This window comes from Filicampus tigris, chromosome 8 (genome assembly GCF_054856515.1).
Source record: "Filicampus tigris isolate MCC_2025a chromosome 8, RoL_Ftig_1.0, whole genome shotgun sequence".
In the NCBI taxonomy this organism is placed as follows: Eukaryota; Metazoa; Chordata; class Actinopteri; order Syngnathiformes; family Syngnathidae; genus Filicampus; species Filicampus tigris.
In genome coordinates this window covers 10,279,566-10,294,982 of record NC_141224.1, presented here as the reverse complement: position 1 = coordinate 10,294,982, position 15,417 = coordinate 10,279,566, and the positions used below count along the sequence as shown (strand labels likewise).

The following is a 15,417-nucleotide window of genomic DNA, read 5'->3' as shown; positions in this document are numbered from 1 at the left end:
CCACACGACAAACTCCGAGCCAACATTCAAACCTCAGAACTGTGAGGCGGATGTGATGCAACTGTGATAGTTGGCCAAGTCTTGTGTGAGAACAGAAGAGGCCTTGAGACAGTTGGATGCCCACATTTTATTAAACTGCTGCCACAGCAACTAAGGTGACAAGTATTAGTTTCAACAACAACAAAAAGCCCTGAATCCTGCCACACGTGACGCCAAATTAGCTGCAAGCAATAGCACACCATCAGTCAATCTAATAATAGTGTTACTTTCAAAATAAAGCATAAATTAAGGACTTTAGTGCACAGCATGAGTCATGTACCCGAAGAGCTACGAACAATATTTTCTGTGCCTTACCATATTTCGCTCTACTTGAAAAATAAGTTACTTGTAAGCATTTAACGCAAGTATGTACAAATACTTAAACAGAAAGAAAACAGGCTTCTTATTAAAAAACATTCACTTCAGAAGCTCTAGACATGTCGCCACGGAAACCGACTCAAATGATTCAAGCTGCATAGTATCAATAATAAGACTGAGCAGTGTGAGGACTGCAGCGGAAGGAAAAAAAATTCACACTGTGGAGGAATAAATTCACCTGTAAAATATGTGGAACCACTCGCCTGCAGAATGATCCTATCAAATTGCTTTCAATAATGTATAAAATAAAACAGCGCTCAGGGTTTATCCTATGTAGCAAAAAACAAAAAAAATGGAGTGTAATTGCACTATTAAGCGCAGTGAATCCCAACCACTGTGACGCACACAGGTGTGCCATTGCAAATTATCCAATTACGTTGAATTTGTCCGATAATTATTTCAAAGTAATGTATCAAATTTCATCTTTCTCTAATATAGTGACTGGCAGAATAACTAGGTAAATACTCTCAACTAGACAGCAGCAGGTACAACTAACGTGTTACCATTCAAACAAAATATCTTTATGTTCAACTAAACAGGCCCAGATTTCACACTTAGTAAATTTGAGAGTAAATTTCGACTAGAATATCGTCATTTCATTATTCATACTTTTTGCGACATTTTTATTTCTGATGTTAATATGTGCCTCGGCCCAATAAAGGTTGGGGAAGACTGCACTACTGGATGAGGGAGTTGGTAAGAAAAATGAGTATTGCACCAAGCACCCTCCAATAACGAATAATGTATATTACGTGTTAAATGTTTGGCAGGCTCCCTAAAAGACAAAATAAAAATGAATAGTCTGAATTTTGTTACTACTATCCAAAATGAGACCTGCACTGCGGTGGATGAAACGTACTTTAAATGGTGAGATACTGTTGTGCGCTGTACATGTTAAACAAAAACAAAAAAAGAAAAAAAAAAGGAAAAAGTGAAATTGCACAAAAACGTCCTCCACCATCCAGTGTTCCCTTTTTAGCCACGGATTCCGTCCCTTCCCCCCTCAGCCACTGGCTCGTGCGCTCTCCTTCCTCCACTCCCCTTTGCGTTGCTCGCCGCCTCCCGCCACTAAAAACTTCTCCAGCGCTTCCCTCCCGAACGCCTCCATCTCGTCCTCCAGGTCGCTGTCTTCCTCGCCGTCCCCTTCCACCATGTCTTCCAGAATATCCGACACGTCCTTGACGAACTTGCGGAAGTTGACCCGGTCGTGCATGAACACGCCGTCCTGGAAGAACTCGGAGGTGAGTTTTCGCAGCTCGTCTCTCTTGGAGGCGTCCACGCCGGCCTGCTCGGCCTTGGCCAGGTAAGCGTGGAGGATGGACTCGAAGTGGGGGAAGGAGACGGGGTGAAGGCCCTCGGCCTGGGCGCAGGCCTCCTGCGAGTGGCAGTGCTGCGGCTGTTTGGGCTTCCGGTGGAGGCGCTTCCTCTGCTGGGTCCAGTAGTCGGTGGAATCGGCGGAGGACTGCTGTTGCCCGGGAGGCGCCTTCCTCTCGACCCACACGTTCTCCTCACGATGGTGGCCGGCGAATTTGTGCTTGTGCAAGTTGGACTTGTCCCCTTTCAACTCGCCGCTGTCCTCTTTCCTCTTCTGTCCGTCTCCGTTCTTCCTGCGGTCCTTATCACCTTTTCCACGATGACTCCACTGCTTCCCGTCATCATTCTTGCCGGCTTGTTTCTTGGCGTCCTCCACATGTTTCCTCTCCCCTCCTCTTCCTTTTTCACCATTGTTGCTCTTCCGGGTCTTGTCTTTGCCACGCTCCTCAAAGCCATCTTTCCCTTTCTGCTTCCACTTGTCCTTCACTTTGTGCGTCTCAACTTCGTCTTTCCTCCACTCCTTCTCTTCCTTTCCTCTCCATTCCTTCTCGTGCTTGTCCTTCTTCCACTCTTTCTTCTCCGTCTTCTCGGCCCGCTCCTTCCACGTCTTCCCCTCGTCCCCTCTGCTCTCCCTTTTCCGGTCTTTCTCCTCCTCGCGCTTTCCTTCCCCTTCCTTCACCTTGTCGGACTTTCCACGCTCGCGTTTCCCACTTTCGGCCTGCTTCCGCTCTGTCCTGCCGCTCTCCTTCCATTCGGATTTCTTGTTCTCTTTCTTTTCGCCCATGTCATGTTTATTCTTGTGCTGCTTATTATGCTTGCCATTCTCCTTTCCGTCTGCTGGCTGACCACTTGGGGGCACTGCAGATTAAGAATATCAGAAAATAATTATTGCTACAAACCTTCCAACTATTGTTCCCCTCACATTACCCACTGTCCCTCATACCTGTCAAATTACTGACAGTGGATCTCAAAGTTTCTAGTTCGTGCTGAAGTGTCGGCAGTGTCTCCAGCTCCCTCCTCAGCATCTCGTTCTCTTTCTCGAGGACAGGAAGAGACGCCACCTTGGACTTCAATCTATTATTTTCCTCCTGCCAGCGCAGCCGCTCCGTTTCGCCCTCGGCTGCTTGACCCTCGGCTGCTTTCAGTTCTTCAATCTGGGCCTGGATGGGATGGAAAGTCAGCATATCACAAATGTGGTTATGGAATGCTGGTTAGACATGCTACGTGAGTGGAAAATTTCAAATTGAAGAAATGTGAAGGACTGATGTGGTGTGTTCACTTCATTTTGCATGGTAGTTAAGCGTGTGTGAAATGTATGGCCTTTACAAGTTAGGGTCACCCTTTTACTGGTGAACATTCATGAACATTCCATTGTTGGGGAAGGTTGTAAAAATGTTGTAAAAGTCAGTCATGGGACAGGAAGTGTTTGTTTGCAGGAGCAGAGGTTAACAAAAGCGAGCCTTTTGTGCATCACTCAAACAGGCTGTGATGATGTCACCCAAGGACACGTTCGCCGATGCAAACAGAATGGATTGAGGAAAGCAATGCAGGCGCCTGATCGCACTGTTAGACTTCGCTTTTATTATTTTTATTTTTTTAAGAGCATTCTGTGCGTCTGCTCTATGGCCACAAGCTTTCGCTCTTGTCCGCAGCTCATAAAGGAAAAAAAGGGGGACAGAGTGAGATGTGGGAACATTTTGCTTCCGTGGCTGACTGTCGGAGCATGCCGAAAGAAACTACAAAATAAACTAAGTCTGCAAAGATGCACAGATCATAGGAGGTAACAGAATGGCCTAACAGCTCTCATTATGTGGTCTCAGTTCAAAAAGTGGAAGATTAGCAAATGTGACACATTTAAATTGCTTACTTTTAAAGAGAAGCCTAATGAGCATGAATTATTTTATGATAAGCAAACTCGTGCCCCGATGGTTGCATTTGATGAAACTATTAAATAATAGTGTAGTTTGCAGATGAAAAATAACCAACTATGCAGCTGTAATGAGTCATACGTTTCACACATGCTTCTAAATAATGTTAATTATGGAAGAAATCTACTTATGGTCCTGCTGAGTTATCAGCTTGGACCTCATCTCGACTGACACTAACAATAAAGAGACTCCACATGGACTCTTGGTACAAAAAAAAGTCATCGGAACATCTACTTCAGACAGTTGTTCACTAATACCCAGCCATTTTTTAGTTTCATTTGTCTCACTTCCATGCAAGCAGTGCAGGTTTAATTCAGCTCTGAGCAGCTCTGAGTGTGAATGGCTTCCTGTCTCAATATGCGCCCTGCGATTGCCTGGCAAGCAGTCCAGGATGTTGTACGCATTTCACCTAAAGTGAGCTACGATAGGCTGCAGCTCACCCGCTACCGTGAATAGAACGTGCAGTATAGAAAATGGATGGAGGTTTTTGATTGCGTGATTTCCCAGGACTGAGGAAGCAGTACTGTTTACAAGTGGAAAACCGACCACTCGAAACCTGGAGCATACGGTAGCGGTGAGCCGTGTAAATGTGGTTCTATTTTGTTGGTATTGTAATGCATTCACAGGAAATCTGCCTACAGTGACATCTAAGGGTGGAAATGATCTTATGCCATTAAAATGAGCTCCTGCTTACGGGGCTGAAACTACTGTAATCCATAAGGAATTCAGAATCGCAGGGTTGCAGTTCCAGCACAGACAAACTGGGAGATGCTGGACTGCATCCAGATTACTGTTCGGATGCGCTTGCGCAAAAAAAGCCACACACAGGAGACACACCTGAACTTGAGCTTGCAACATAGAAATTTGCTGGTCTCCTTTGGCTAGTTTGGTGAGAAGCTCCGAGTTCTCAGCATCGACTGGGGGTGGAGGAGCCTCTGGATGAATCCACTCCTATGACAAATACAAAAACACACAATTTCATATATACATTATAGACACACACACACAATTGGCTCTGAGAATACGAAAAGTGGGGTAGAGGCCATGTACAAAGTATAATGAATAAAAATTAATTGAGAGCAACAGAAGACAGAATACAGACGTGAACAAATCAGACTGACCTGTTTTCCTGGTTCTACTGAATTGCTCAGCTCCCTCGCACTGAAGACGCTCTCTAAAAGTAATTGCACATGGTTAACACTGCGTATCTTCAATTATTCATATGCCACATATACAACGTGAAGATAAATTAGTGAGGCATCAGTTTGGTTTCCATTGCGGCGTATCATGCACTGCTTGTTTAACTCCACTTTGTGGATGCATTGAGCATTATCATCTTTAAAGAAGATTTTTGACACAGCTCTTGTTGACTCTGCGTGCCTGTGAGTGTGCGGAGCAAACACACATCTTACCCTCATCCAGGTCCATGAAGAGACCTGCGGGTATATCACAGGTTATCTAGCAGCTCATTGTCTTCCGACGTGGGCTGAATCTCACATGGGCTCACCTACCGGAGAAAAAGATGGTCCCGAGTGCAACTAGGGTGACGGCGCCCATGATGCATTTGTTCAGAGAGAACATGTTGTCATCCGCCCTCTGTCGTGGCAGCTGGAATTCTTCTTCATCTCCTTCCTCTTCCTCATCTATTCTCCCGATTCGCTCCAGAGAGGCCAGTAAGCGCTTCCTCTCGGACTCGGTGTCCTCGGCCCGGCGGTCTTCATCCGATGCAGGCTGCTCTGAGGGGTCTGGAGGGAAGTGAAATATTGTTTGCATTTCAAATGCTTGGATGTAGACCAAAAGGAATATCAACAACAGCAAAAAAAACACTACTTAGAACACAGCTGGCAGTAAATGAGTTTAAGATAGGGCTGTGCATTAATCGAAATTCAATTCCAATTCCGATTATTACACTCCATGTAGGGGTGGGCGATATGACGATATTAGATTGTTAAGCGGTTTAACGTGTTCACGATCTCATAAAGCCGAAAGATCGTTGGATCGTCTACATGACACATTCTATACAGTTTAGCTCTATGGCGGCGCAAAGCCGCTGACGCGTATACCCGACCAACCAATCACAGCACGCACAATGCACCGTACGTGACACTCCCCGCCTCCCGGTTTGTTTGTATAGCGGGAAGCTATAGCGGAAAGTCACCACGAAGCAGAGTTGGTCCCGAAAAGAAACTACACATCCACAGTGTCGATTTGGTTTGGCTTTTCCTCGGAGGAGAAAGCGCAAACCAGTTATTTCAAAAGTTTGCAGGGACTCGGTTCGGACGTCAGATGGCAACACGACAAACCTGTTTAATCACTCGCGGAGACAGCTCCCAACATGGTAGCCAGAGGCAGCCACTAGCTCCAAGCTAACACAACCCACGGTAACACAGTCATTTAACAAGGGCATTCCATATTAAAAATCAAGCAAGCAGTAACTGAGGCAGTGACTAATTACCTTGCTGAAGACATGATTCCCATTAAAACAGTGGAAAACGAGGTCTTTAAAAGACTCTTCAAAGTACTAGACCTGCGTTATATTTGGATATATTTTTGCCATATCGCCCACCCCTAACTCCACGATTACAAAATTGGCATGATTGTAAAAAACGATTATTAATATGCATTAACATCCAACGCACTGTTAATTTACACACGGAAATCATAATTGAATTTATACATTTGCACCGTTTTTATTTTATATAAATAATTTGATCAATTTTGTTTGGTCCAAAGGGATCTTACATAGTGTTTCAAATAAATGTCATTGTCTTTATATTTTTTACTTTTAAACATTTTCTTCTTTTGGACCAAAAAAAAAGCAATGATCGTTTGTATAATCGGGATTAATATTTTTTCAGAATCGAGCAGCCCTAGTTTAACACCATTTTACATTATGTATGGAGGGCAACTTTAACGAGGATTAGCTATGCCACCTTTTGTGTTATGACCTGGCAACCTCATTCTTTGCTTTGTCTCTATAATTTTCCATTAGAGTCTTTTTTAGTTTGTTTCCAACTTCACTTCCACTTGCCATAATAGACACCCACCCCAATTTGTTCAGTAAATAAATTCCCCTAAGTCCCTTTGGTCATACCTGTGTGTTTAGAAAGGTCTGACTCCTCCCCTTCCTTTTTGAGTTCTTCCTCTGACATTCCGTCATGCCTCTCTTTTTGCTGTGTCAGCTCCACACCTCCCAGAGTCTCTGCACTCATCAGCGAGCCCGAGGGCTCATCAGGGGAGGGGGTGACGTGGCTCAAGGAGTCGGAGAAGGCGTCTTGGTTGGGGCCGTCAGGTGCAACCTCTGATTGGACGTCGCCAGAAGGAATGGGGGCATCGGTGACAGATGAGGGCACGGAGGGGGGATGATCTGTGCTGGAGTTGTCACTTGGGTCTGCTTTTCTCTCCTCTGCATCCTGATTAAAAAGAATAGGGTCATCCAAATCCATGAGGGTGAACTTTTACATGCAACGCTGCAAATTAGCCTTAAACTAGAAAATGTCAAGTTCCTCTTCTAACTTTCTTTCATTCTTTTCAAGTTTGCTCTCACCACGAACAAATATTAGATGATTAAAAAGCTTGGGGTTAGTCATGGAAACAGAGTGAGTGAAACTTTTGCTATGGTTTAACTGTGTTAACCCCCCTTGTGTTGCATTTTACACAGGGGAAAAATGTGCCGAACAAGAATTGAATCAGAGAATAATAACAATGGGCAGCCCAATATCGAAAGTTAAACATATGCATTACACCAGGCCATGTTAAATATAAATATATACCTTCATAAAAGACACGGATATGGGGGTTGAAACATTTTAAGTGTAACTATAAAACCAAACCCTTGTAGAACCTTTATTAAGCATACAGACAATGCTTTAAGTAACATTTTAACATTATGGTAAAAAATGAGCAAACCGCTGATAATAATACCCAATATCAATTACGTACTCAATATGATTTTAAATGACATGCCAAAAGTTCAATAAGTCACAGATGTTGTACATTATTTTTTTAACATTCTTGTCATGCAACGGTATAAACAAAGAGTGAAATGCAATAAAACACACTACCATAAACGTTTACGTTGACTTTGGTAACAAGTGACGACTCGTATAGTGACGCTAACCGAATGTCTGCTTTCTTCCTGTAACTTGTGGTGTTTGTTGTTTTTGAAAAACCCCTTCTTGAGACGGGCTCGTTGTCTTGAAAAAAAAAGCTTGACTTGGAAAAAAAAAAAATCTAAACAAGGACATTGGCATTATTCTCTGATGCCATGACATACATTGAGCAAAAGGGAACCTAAAAACAGACACACTACATCATGTTTTTTTGCGACTTTAGAGGCATCATATATTTCCCAGAAAACATCGTATTCTGATTTGTACACTCTCAAATGCATTGAACTTTACAGGATCTGTCACTGAATTTTCTTTAAGTGATTGGCATTGTTGTCTGACCTGGTGGTCCTCCATCGACAGACTTGATGAAGATTCTGCACCCTCTGCTGGCTGGTTGCTCTGCTCACCAGCTGGCTCATCATAGAGATAGAGATAGAGATAGAGAGAGATAGAGAGAGATAGATAGAGAGAGAGAGAGAGACAGAGAGAGAGAGACAGAGAGAGAGAGATAGAGAGAGAGAGAGAGAGAGAGAGAGAGACAGAGAGAGAGACAGATAGAGATAGAAAGAGAGAAAGAAAGAAAGAAAGAAAGAACAAAAGAAAGAAAGATTGAAAGAAAGAAAGAAAGAAAAAGACAAATGTGAATGGGAAATCATCTAAGGCTATAATTTAAACATTTTTCAATGTATTCCTTATAAGGAAACAACAGGTGTCAGGACATCATGTTGCCAGTATGCAAAAAATGATGAAGGGATAATGAAGAGAAAACCTTGTTCATGATGCTTCGTCTGTTCCTCCAGAGGCCTCACAGTTTCAGCAACAGTTTCCTGGTACAAAATACATAACACACACTGAACTGAAAGTGTCTAATCTGACAATATGTAATTTGACTGGAACTGATTATGACAGATAAGTGAGAGCGGACAAAGGAGTAGAATCACTACTGCATAATCGGGTGACCTAAAAAAAAAAAGCGTAACTGGGTCGAGTAGTTTTTCCGTATTCTATCAAACCTGCACTTTAATTGAGGCTGTGCACCGCGGTGACTTGACAGTACCTCAGGACTGACGATGGTCCAGCTGCTGTTAGCGCTGTTGCCGCCAGACATGGCCCTGCCCCTTTGAGGCTGTGCTTGTCTCCTGCAACAAACACACATCGTGACCAACGGGCCATAACTGGAAGATACAAACTGAAACGAGGCGAGACTAGAGGGTGTGTTTGTAAGCTTTGCATGAAAACACATTTGGTAGTTGTTTGTGCAGTGCAAGGGCAAACTGTCCAACAGGAAACCAAATAACGCTAACAATCTACACAGGTCCAGAGGCTATCGGACAATGACAGAGTTCTTATGATATAGATTAAACTTGACCAGAAAGCTTTTTTTTTTTTTTTTTTTTTAAACTCCCAATATTTTGGAATTACATCCTTTTTGAGCGGCAACACAAAGTCAAAGTCTCTTCTCCAACATTAGCTTGACAGTGCGAAAGGTTGAACGCATTTACATCCTCTATTAATACACACTCAAGATTTGAATACTTTCCCCGAGGCCTCACCCAGCTCTGTCAACACTAAATAGCTACTGTAGTGTGCTGTCACCAGTTTGTGTGTGTGCACAGGAAGTGGGTTTCCCAGGGGCCATTTAGTTTTGCTATTAGTAGTTTGTGTGTGTTGTGGGAGTTCAGTCACCCTGGCTTTTGACGAGGGGGGGAAATGTTTGGCCCGAGGCTCGGGTAACTAAGGCTAGCCCGCGCTGTGAAGACAACAGAATGGGCTGAATCGGCATTTCGACACCACTAGGCTCTTCATTGATGTCAACAAAACCAAGTCGCAACTATTTATAGCGGGAAGACTAAAAGGTTCAATACAATTTGTTCCAGAACACCGCTAAACCTTCCATTAATTTATCTTTAATTTCTCCTGTAGATGTAAATTCAATTCATCAGACTGTAAAATAGCTTCTTAAAATTAATAGGCAACTCAAAGCAGATTAAAATTTAAACACAAAGCTTACCATCTAATTTGTTTAGGGTTGGATGATATCTGCCATGAAAGATTTCAACCAAAGAGTGAAACCCAAATTTAAATCAATTTGACTTGACGCGACTCGACCAAAGTCACTATGACAACACTGATGTCAAAAGTACACAAACAGCATTTTTTCTTTCCACAAGAACCGTTGACAGTTCATTTGAAGTAAATTTGTGTCCTCAGAAAACATATTCTATAGGTGAGTGAGCCTATTATTTGGGGGATTTTCAATGGCATGCGAACAAACATAGGGTAGTATAACATTAAGATACTTGAGTGAGTTCTTGCACTTAACGTTTTACTGTTCAGCAGTTTTGTGCCATCTTTGAATAGGGATGTTTTATGCAAGAAAGCCCTTTGCACAAGGGGAAAAAAAATCAAATCACAGGACATGTTTTTTTGTTTGCTTTAAAGCTTTCAAAGTTGAGAAGTGGATCTTTTATAATCATTTCAGTATTAAAATACTTTTTCCATTAACGCTGGAAAAATACACCGCAACGACAGACAGCGACGATGACCATTAAAGTGCCTTCTGCACATGCGTGAGATGTAATACCCCTCCATACCATCGGCGGCGGTAGTCACCATTTCTCATGGTTAGAAAAAGACAACCGGAAAGCTATTGGCCAGGGGCGGATTATAAAAACGTAAACAATGCATTCAGCTATATTTTTCGCTCACGATGAACTCCCACGCGAAGCAAACCCTCACGCTCTTGACACAGTATCGGGAAATACTTACATTGTCAACCCTCACTCTTGTTGTTGTAAGAAGATTAAGGCAGCAAAGGCGTGCTCACTGTTTATTCGCATTTGTCACTTCCTGTTCTTGCCCCGTGCATTGATTCGCTAGCCAACAGTCAGAGTGACCAAATGTCACGACTCACAACACCGATTCAACATGCTGAAATGCCCACCAGACGCTGCCTGACGCGGGCCGATGTTACGACGGTGTTCGCTACATCAATCAGACGGTGCAATCCTTCGCCCCGACGCTTACCAATTGGTGTATCTACGCCTTAATATAGCTGGTTCCAACTAAGGCTAACAGGATTTCACCCAAAATGTCGGCTTTAAACCAAAATACTGTAGTCGCCTTTTTGTTAAATTATGCGTATGGGTCCTTAAGACATTTTTGTGCATCCTGTTATGATGTCTTCATTTCTTGTTGTGTTGGAGGTAGGGGTGTGCGATCTGGCAAAAATATCATATCACGATTTTTTAAAAATACAATCACGATCACGATTTTATCATGATTCTTTTTTACATCGTTTTTTTAAGACTAATTAGCACATTTCTGACCATTTTCCTCATGTTGAACATATTTAATACATACAGTATATATTTATACACATTTAAAATGTGTATAAAACTCTAAAAGAAAAAAAATGACATTTTAAGTCAGCTAAGCTTTCTGAACAGGTTTTGATTTGAATAGTGACATTTTTTATCAAAATGTGCAGTGAATGTAAAAATAAAAGGTAACAATGTAAACATAAAAACACAGCTCGTAACGCAGGTCTAGTACTTTAAAGAGTCTTTTAAACCCCTCGTTTTCCACTGTTTTCATGAGAATCATGTCTTCAGCAAGGTAATAAATCACCGCCTCAGTTACTTCGTTACACTGCTCGCTTGTTTTTTCATATGGAGTGCTCTTGTTAAATGACTGTGTTACTGTGGGTTGCGTTAGCTTGGAGCTAGCGGCTGCCTCTGGCTACCATGTGTCTGATCTCCGTTTGCTTTGGCTGTCGGCGCTGACGTCCGAACCGAGTCTCTGCAAACTTTGCAAATAACTGGTTTGCGCTTTCCCCTCCGAGGAAAAGCCAAACCAAATCGACACTGTGGATGTGGAGTTTCTTTTCGGGACCAACTCTGCTTCGTGGTGAGTTTCCGCTATAGCTTCCTGCTATACAAACAAACAAACAGGGAGGCGGGGAGTGTCATGTACGGTGCACTGTGCGTGCTGTGATTGGTTGGTCGGGTATACGCGTCAGCGGCTTTGCGCCGCCATAGAGCTAAACTGTTTGGAATGTGCCATGTAGACGATCAAACGATCTTTCGACTTTATAAGATCGTGAACACGTTAAACCGCTTAATGATCTAATATCGTCATATGGCCCACCCCTAGTTGGAGGCAAATTTTTTCTAACTTTCCAAGGGCCGCTACTTGGTGAGTTTTGGGGAGGAGTATTCAGGATACCTTAACAAGACATTTTCATACAATGCTTAATAAAAAATTGGCAAGTGTCTTCAGGTTTTCAAAAAGGCGATTAATTTTTCGGAAGAATAATAAGAAACAATCCCAACAGGGCCTTCTCACAGCCCGGTAATCCGGCCCTAAGAAAACAAAAAACATTTTTTTTAAACGTTTAACCAACAATTGCCTATAACTCATATACTCTTATTTTTTCTTATTGATTACTGACTCGTATTTGGAACTGTTCGTAATTCCCTTCACCCTGACTAAGGGTCGTAAAACATGATGCTGCCATTACCATGCACCACTATAGGTGTAGTGTTCTTTTAGTGATGAGCAATGTTTGTGCCAATCATACCTTTTGGAATCATGGCCTAAAGGTTCAAGCTTGGTTTCATTGTACCGCAACACATTTTTCCACATATTTGGGAAAATTGTGTGTTTTTGCAAAGTTTTCAAATATATACCGACTGCATACAGAACCTTTTACTTCATCTTTACAATTTAAATGGCTCTATCTTTCAGGAACACATCACAAGCCACATTCATACTGACACATTTCCTTCCCGTGCTTTGCAATTTAGGTCTCCTCTCCCACGAGAAACTAGCCTGAGGTCCAAGGAGCATTGTAGAGGTATAGTGGGACGGCTTACATAGATAAATCGCTAAATATAGCTGCCTGGAGATTGACTGGATACAGGAGAGAGGGAGAGCATGTAGCAAAGCAGAAGACAGCTAGAATAGTCCAAAGATTTACCAGCTGTTGGATTTCAGTTGCTTTTAGTTTGGTCGCATAGGAAGTCTTGGACTTGGGTTTTACCATGCTTTAACAAGCATAGTTAAAGTATTGTGGATCCTAGACAAGTGAAGGCTGCGAGCAAGAAAGAACTACCAAAAAAGGTCAGGACAAAGACAGAGGCTGAGGCAGCATGTTGACAACGATAATGTGGGTCTGACAGCTTCGCAACACAATTTGTTCCATAGGAATTAATGTAAATTCAATTCATTTGTCTGTAAAATGTTTTTTGTTGTTGTTGTACAGGCAAAGTTGTAAGTAACAGTTTAACGGAAAAACTGTCATAACAATGATCTATAAATACAAAAGAGACCAAGTTGACTACTGAACTGCAGCAACGACTTGCATGAGTCAAAACCGAACAGTACTGAGGAGCCACGACGGAGACCCTTTGAACCACTTTCATAGGAAACCCCCATTTTTAGTAGGTTGGTTATTATCACAATTTTCTTCCTGAAAAATCTCACGAGATTTGACGAATTCTCGTGTGGCAGTTGAGGCTTGATGAGTACAGTAGTGGGTGATGAGCATCTCGCACAAACCAGAAGTAAACACTGGAGGCTACTTTTGGACAGAAAGGGCCATAAACGTCGACGTAGGGACAAATAAATTAAGCATAAAACTCTCAAACACGTTTGTAATGAAAGAAGTGAACTCCTATTAAAGTGGGCGCGAAGCAAAACGTGACCATATGTCAACGAAGAGTCTAGCAAACAAAAAGGACGTAACAACGCCAGGAACCTTCTAGTTTATTAATTCAGCAGTCATACCGAGTAGTCCTTTTTCTTACCTTTTCTTTACTTTCACTTGACTTTTGTCCAAGCGGATTTACACGGTGTTAGTTCAGAGTTGGTCGTCAGTCTTCCTTTCCATCCAACTTGAGAACTGTTAGGTCAAGGGAACGTGCCTTCAGAACGCAGACAAGCAGCACGCCCTTTCGTCCAATCACAGGCGAGATTTGATAAAGTCCCACCTCTCCTCCTCTGGAACAACCAATCGCAGCTCGTCCTCACACCTAGTGTGTTTGGGGAAGTTTTCAGGTTGATTGACGTATAGCAGGTGACGTCGAGTACAATGCCGTTTGCTCACACCGAAATGTAAATATTAAGTTCACGTTACTTAGCACACTTAAGTCACTCCCAAAAAATAAAATTAATAACATAAAGCTCTATAATCCTGGAATATCTACCTTGACAACTAAAGCATACTTAAAAAACAATAATGCAAACATAGAAGTAAAATGAATCTATTGATGAAGTCGTTTATTATGATCAGTGTGTCCCTGTTCAGTCACAATCATGAGCCCCAGATCAGCAAGCTTGTAAATGTGTCCAGGGAAAGCCAACAACAGCTTCCTACAAACGAAGGGAAACAGGAATAGATTATTACAATTAATGGGTTTATCTACGGATTTATGGTAAATATATTGAGGGGGGAAATTTAAATTCAAAGTTATACAATACAATACAATACAATAAAATAAAGTAAGAATCTAGAAAAATACACATTGAACTATTGAACTATTGAATTGAACTAGTTTTGTAAACTGTCATTTTTTTAAATTAATACAGTGTATGGATTATTAATATTTGCATTTTAATGCTATTTTACGATTATGACAATTAAATCACAGTAAGTACAGTTAATCTGGTAATTTTATTTGCAATTCATCTTACATCTTTTTTGTCATAATAAGAAATAAAACTCAAATTATTATGGTTATAACTACTGTGTATACATTTCACATTCCTTAAATTTCCACATTCCACATTCAATCAACCACATGCAAGTTAGTAATAGCTTCCATGGGAGTTTGTCATACTTGCCTTTGTTTTTCAAGCATCCCTTGCCTGGTTTAAATCGCAAAAGCCCAAAATCACTCCAACCGCACTGTGTCGACTCCATCAACTTCTTTCTAGTCAAGTATCTCCTTGATGCACCAGCAACAGAGCAGGAAGTAGAGACACTCCTTCAGCGACTGCACGAAGCCATAGGCCGCGTTCCCTCCTAGCAAGTTCTTTCCCCGGCCAAGACCCATGGCCATATCTCGCAGCTGCTGCCCCAGCGAGGATGAGGACGAAGTTGCGGGCATGGCCTGGGGAAGAGGACGCTGAGGGTGCATGGCTCCGGAGACTAAAGGGGTCAAGGAGTGGATGAAATGGGAGGCGAGCTCTGACAGATGCGGCAGGATTGGACTCATGCAAGTGCCGGTGGACTTCCTTCCCGACTCTTCTGCTTGTTTACTGTACGTCCTTCCACGTTGTCTCTTCTTGTCCACTAACAGCCCCCCTGAATCAGCACCGTACTGGTAAAAGCTCTTCACAAAGAAGAGTGTTCCAGTACATCACAATCACAATCACATTTAACGCTTTGTTGAGGTCAGTGTGACAGGCCAATTGATGCTGCAGTCTAGCAGCTTGGGCTTTGTCTCATTTTGGCCAGTGACACCAGAACATCCGTCCGTCCATCCAATTTCTATAGCGCTTATCGTCATTAGTGTCACGGGTGAGATGGAGCCCGTCCTAGCTAACTTTAGGAAAGTGGTGCCCTGGACTGGTCGACAGGGCACTTGAGACAAACAAGCATTCACAGCAATGACTACGGATGATTTAATGCATTAGCAATC

The 15,417-nt window shown here is 42.4% G+C and overlaps 1 protein-coding gene across 2 annotated transcripts; it reads right to left on the bottom strand.

Annotated features, from left to right (window-relative positions):
* Window positions 1–112: 112 nt before the first annotated feature.
* pbxip1b (pre-B-cell leukemia homeobox interacting protein 1b) lies at window positions 113–14,659 on the bottom strand. Of its 2 annotated transcripts, XM_086038765.1 has the most exons (13): window positions 14,614–14,659; window positions 13,765–14,142; window positions 13,582–13,676; window positions 8,829–8,910; window positions 8,541–8,598; window positions 8,111–8,181; window positions 6,754–7,072; window positions 5,171–5,404; window positions 5,072–5,095; window positions 4,781–4,833; window positions 4,497–4,610; window positions 2,675–2,891; window positions 113–2,589 (listed from the first exon to the last, which is right to left on the bottom strand). In XM_086038765.1, the coding sequence occupies exons 4-13, from the start codon at window positions 8,877–8,879 to the stop codon at window positions 1,421–1,423; spliced, it is 2,310 nt and encodes a 769-aa protein (XP_085894891.1). In that variant the 5' UTR covers window positions 8,880–8,910; window positions 13,582–13,676; window positions 13,765–14,142; window positions 14,614–14,659; the 3' UTR covers window positions 113–1,420. The 2 variants fall into 2 exon arrangements, with proteins under 2 accessions (XP_085894891.1, XP_085894890.1); XM_086038764.1 differs by having other exon boundaries at window positions 13,582–14,142.
* Window positions 14,660–15,417: the final 758 nt, after the last annotated feature.